This window comes from Callorhinus ursinus, unplaced genomic scaffold (genome assembly GCF_003265705.2).
Source record: "Callorhinus ursinus isolate GAN/ISIS: 27379988/994484 unplaced genomic scaffold, GSC_fseal_2.0 scaffold10, whole genome shotgun sequence".
Classification (NCBI taxonomy): domain Eukaryota; kingdom Metazoa; phylum Chordata; class Mammalia; order Carnivora; family Otariidae; genus Callorhinus; species Callorhinus ursinus.
In genome coordinates, this window is record NW_027397072.1 from 88,066,430 (window position 1) to 88,071,521 (window position 5,092).

The 5,092-nt window shown below is 35.7% G+C and overlaps 1 protein-coding gene across 11 annotated transcripts in view; it reads left to right on the top strand.

Annotated features, from left to right (window-relative positions):
• The window catches only part of CCDC138 (coiled-coil domain containing 138), a 138,506-nt gene that overhangs the window by 103,926 nt on the left and 29,488 nt on the right, over window positions 1-5,092 (top strand). For 9 of the 11 annotated variants that reach the window (XM_025869116.2, XM_025869118.2, XM_073897927.1 and 6 more), the window contains one exon: window positions 188-364. The exons of the other annotated variants lie outside the window; for them this stretch is intronic. In XM_025869116.2, the coding sequence (XP_025724901.1) occupies window positions 188-364 (177 nt within the window). The remainder of the gene's footprint in view (window positions 1-187; window positions 365-5,092) is intronic. 11 annotated transcript variants of the gene reach the window in all.

Below are 5,092 nucleotides of genomic sequence, written 5' to 3' on the forward strand. Positions count from 1 at the left end.
CTTTCTTCTTTCCCTTCCTTCCTTCCTTCCTTCCTTCCTTCCTTCCTTCCTTTCCTTCCTTCCTTCCTTCCTTTCGTTTCTTTTTCTTTTTCTTTCTTTCTTCCTTTCCTTTCTTTTTCCTTTCCTTTCCTTTTTTCTTTCCAGCTATTACTGATAATGGCAGTTGATTTAACGTACTGTTTTTCAGCTGACTACCTGGCTCAGGCATTTGATTCTCTCTGTTTGGACTTGAAGACAGATGAAGGAAAAGTCTTGTTTTTGGAGTATCAAGCTCTTCCAGTAATACTAAATCATCTCCGAATATCCAGTAAAGGACTCCTCTCTAATGTCATTGATAGTTTGCTTCAGATGACAGTGGAATCTAGTAAGTTTTAAAGTCTTTAGATACACAAAGTAATGACAGTAGATGATTTTATTTTCTCAATGTATAACTACATGTCAGACATATTGTATTATATAATAGAAATGGTTAAAATGTATTTTTGACAGCAGTGTAATAGTCATTAATAACATCATTAAAAGTTGTATGTCTAAATGTCCATTAACGTAGCACAATTGCCAGTACTCACCTCATCTCAGTTATGTGCATATACTCTGCATTGTTAGTCATGTTTTCAAGCTTCTTTGTCTGTTCTTTCGTCTCATCATTCTGACAGATCTAATCCTGTATTCCCTGCTTGCTTAGAAGGAGATGTTCAAGTGTGTCTCCATCTAAAGGGAGAATATGACAAAGCCATATTCCTGTTGTTTCCTCCTCAACCTTACTGTTTTGTTGGAGAGTTCGGGGGTGGGAGGAGCACTCAGGTGTATATGTGGCTACTTTTTTTCATGCATATTTGTAACATTTTGTAGTCTCTGGCCTTATTTTTTCTTTTTGGTTTTTATATTGGTGTAGCAAGTTCTTTTTTTTTTTTTAGCAAGTTCTTTTAAATTGCTATTGATGGTTCCTAATTTAGCCCAGATATGTATGGGGATGTTGCACATAAATATTTTCATTTGTTTTGGTTGGTATTGCTCTTTGAACCTCAAGTAACCCCTTGACTTGTAACAGGCCACCATTTTGCCTCAGTAATTTTTTTTCACTTGTGGCTTTTCCTCTTCCCTCTTCCCTCTTCCTTCTACGGCACTTCTAAAAATGAAATGTTTATGCCTTCCAGAAGATGGAAACTAAAATTGGAAAGTCATTTCTCAGTGTGGTAGTAAGCAATCTGTGGTACTTGGTGCTGCTTGTGGGTGAATCCCTAATAGCTGGGTGTAAAGCATAGTTATATTTCTAACCAGGTACCTTCAGTGTATGGCTTCACATTTCTAATTCATTTTATATGCTTTCTCGTTTTTCTTTTACAACATCCCTGTGAAGGGCCTGAATAGAAAAACTGAGGCCTAGAAAAATCCGGTAACTTGTCCATGGCAAGACAGACGCTTAACCAACTGAGCCACCCTCTTTCTTTCTTTCTTTCTTTCTTTCAGGCGTCCCTCTTTCTTTTTAAAGATTTATCTATTTATTTGAGAGAGAGAGCTGGGGGGAGAGGCAGAGGGAGAGGGAGAAAGAGAATCTCAAGCAGACTCTCTGCTGAATACAGAGCCCCACATGGGCCTGATGCAAGGCTTAATCTCACAACCCCGAGAGTGGAAATCAAGAGTTGGACACTTAACTGACTGAACCACCCAGAATTTTTCTTAATGAGGAAAACAGAAATTTTACCAGATGCTAATGTCTATTCATTAGAAACAAATCTGTCTGAATATTTCTGACAGAGATGAAATCTTATAGCCAAAGGAAAACTAAATATAATTTTATGAAATAGTGGACCTACTTGGGTGAAATGACTTTGTAGCACCATAACATTCACATTTGGAGAAATAATAGTAGATAAAGTCAACAGGTGTTCAGTTCCTTCACACTTGTTCACCTTTGTTCAGATTATGCTCAAATCCAAGGTTATCCTTTCTTGTTCAAATTGAGTAGATAAAGCAATTTCTAATGTGGATTCCTAGAAAGCCATATCATTTTTAGTGATGGAAAACTTTTGGAAGATTAGAAATGGGTGAATCATTGATGATTTCTGACTGAAGCATATTTATTTGCTTGATATATTTTTCTACTTTTAATATAAATCCAGTACCTGATGTTAACCAAAGAAATATGTTGAAGGGGTTAAATGAATGCTAGATCAAAATGTAGCAAATACTTACCCAGCTGTTGGTTTTATGTTCTGTTTTTTCTAGATTTGAGATGAGAAACTCATTTCACCAAGTAAATAATTTCCACATGCCATTTTTTTTAAGTTAATAGGAAAAAGTTAGTAGAAGAGAAATCTTGATAGAATGGATTTGCAGATGGCTTATCTCACACAACTAATGGGCCTTGGTGGTCAGCCATGCATGAGGTGACATGTTTCAAGCATTGTGTTTGCAGTGCTTCCCTGAGCCTTGGGGCTTCCTCTGAATGTCCATTTAGGGCTTTGGAGCAAGAGGCTAGAGGAAGGTGTCAGTGGGCCAGACTCTAGCCTGGGAGTACTCAAAATGCTTGCTTATTGGTTCTCTAACACAAGTCAGTATAGAAACAGTGTTTAAAACTTGTATAGTAGTCATCAAATTACTAATTTTATCAAGTTCAATAATTAAAAACATTTGGACTTGTATTTTGTACGTTTGTTTTATTTCATTTCCAGTGTTGTTTTTTTAAATTTTTTTTAAAAGATTTTATTTATTTGACACAAGGAGAAGGAGAGAGCAAGCACAAGCAGGGGGAGTGGCAGGCAGGGGAGAAGCAGGCTCCCTGCTGAGCAAGGAGCCCGATGTGGGGCTTGATCCCAGGACCTTGGGATCATGACCTGAGCCGAAGGCAACCAACTGAGCCACCCAGGGGCCCCATTTTCTAGTGTTTTTTAATGGTATTGTAAAATGATAAATTTTGAGAAGTTTATTCGAACAAACAGCGATTCCAGTGGGATAGCACCAAATCTGAAAATGGTTAGGGGTGGCTCTGTAGGTGGGTCCTAGGGCAGAGGTTTTTATAGAAAAGACAGGGAAGCAGAGCAAAGAAATTATTTAATTGGCTATAACATAAATGTTTGCCTTGTTGGGGAAAATTTAGTTATTTGGTGGTTATAATAGTTTTACTTGAGGTTCATTTTCTCCAATTCAAGGAAATCTGCTTGGCTATTGATGATTAGTTTTTCTTGAGTTTTGTTTTCTTAGATTCAAGTGCACTGACTGCTTTAGAATTTGATTTGTTTAGTTAGGGTACCCTGCTGAAGGCATGAGAGCTCCCCAGTCTAATAGCCTCTTTGTTAAACTATTTTAAACAGTATTTTGTTAAAGTCTGTTGCATTCTCTATGCTGGATTGGAAATCTCAGACCAGTTCTTACAGTAGTTTGAGGAGCAATAGGATACTCCATCTCCACTGTATACTTCATGTTAAGCTGTGTTGTAGTTCGTACTGCTACAGAGTGGTTTTTCTCTTGTCCCTCTTGTGCTCTTCCCCCAGATTCGTCTTTTCAGATGAGAAATGTTATTAGCTGCATAGGTATTTACTGTTTTTTGAAAGCTGCTAAAATGCATTTCTTTTTTTTTTAAATGATCTAGATATATTTTACTTTAAAATGCATTTCTTTGAGTGTAAATTAAGATCTATACATTGATTTACCTCAACATATATATTATGAGCACATTTTTTTTTAGATTGAGGGCTTCTGATAATACCTCTTTTGGGTGTGAGTATATATCATATAATAACTTAGTAGTGTTGATTTTAGAAAATTATTTTGTGGTTTCTTTTTCTTTTTCCTGTCAGTGGTTAAAAGCTATTACTCACTTATCTGGGTTTAGCTGTGTAAGAACTTGAGTCTTATTTTATTTCAAAAGTACTTTCCTTTTCTTGTTAGACTTAGTTTAAATAGAGGGATTTAAGTTTGTATTTGTATTGTTTAGTTCATTCTATTTTGCAGCCTAAAAACTGCCCGTCTAAGGTAACATGCTGCCATTTAACACTTGATGGCAATAATGTATTTGAGCACATTTTGCAGACACTTATTTGTATTATAAAAATAATAGAAATTTGGAAAGCTACAAACTGTAAAAAAGTCTTACTATCCAAAGATAATGTACATTTACTTCATACGTACATTACTCTCTTTTTTCCATGAATAATTTTCATGATGTTGGGTGTTTCTTTTTATTTTGTTGTTTAACATGGTTAGGTTTTAATGTACATGTAGTTGCATCAGTCTATGTTTATCTGTCTAAAATATCAAAATACAAGAAAATATTAGGATACTTTGCAAAGAAATATACCTGAGTTCTTTTTAAATTATGAATATGGGTAAAATGTATTATACATTATAATACAATTAAAGCTAGCAAAGAATTATCAAATGCTTTATGCTACATGCATTAAATTTGTTATATGGATCTAGAAGTTATTTGTGAACATATTTGTATTTCTTAGTTTGGTGCTCTTTTTCATTGGCAGTTAATTTTTCTTGATTTGAGCAACATTATTTCTTCCCTTCTTGCTATTTAATTTTTTCTGTCATTCTATTATGTTTTTATTATTAAGGAGATCAAAGCAAGGGTAATTTCTTTTTTTTTAAATAATTTTTTATTGTTATGTTAATCACCATACATTACATCATTAGTTTTTGATGTAGTGTTCCATGATTCATTGTTTGTGCATAACACCCAGTGCTCCACGCAGAATGTGCCCTCTTTAATACCCATCACCAGGCTAACCCATCTCCCCACCCCCCTCCCCTCTAGAACCCTCAGTTTGTTTTTCAGAGTCCATCGTTTCTAATGGTCCGTCTCCCCCTCCGACTTACTCCCCTTCATTCTTCCCCTCCTGCTATCTTCTTCTTTTTTTTTTTCTTAACATATATTGCATTATTTGTTTCAGAAGTACAGATCGTGATTCATCAGTCTTGTACAATTCACAGCGCTCACCATAGCACATACCCTCCCCAATGTCTATCACCCAGCCACCCAATCCCTCCCACCCCCCACCACTCCAGCAACCCTCAGTTTGTTTCCTGAGATTAAGAATTCCTCATATCAGTGAGGTCATATGATACATGTCTTTCTCTGATT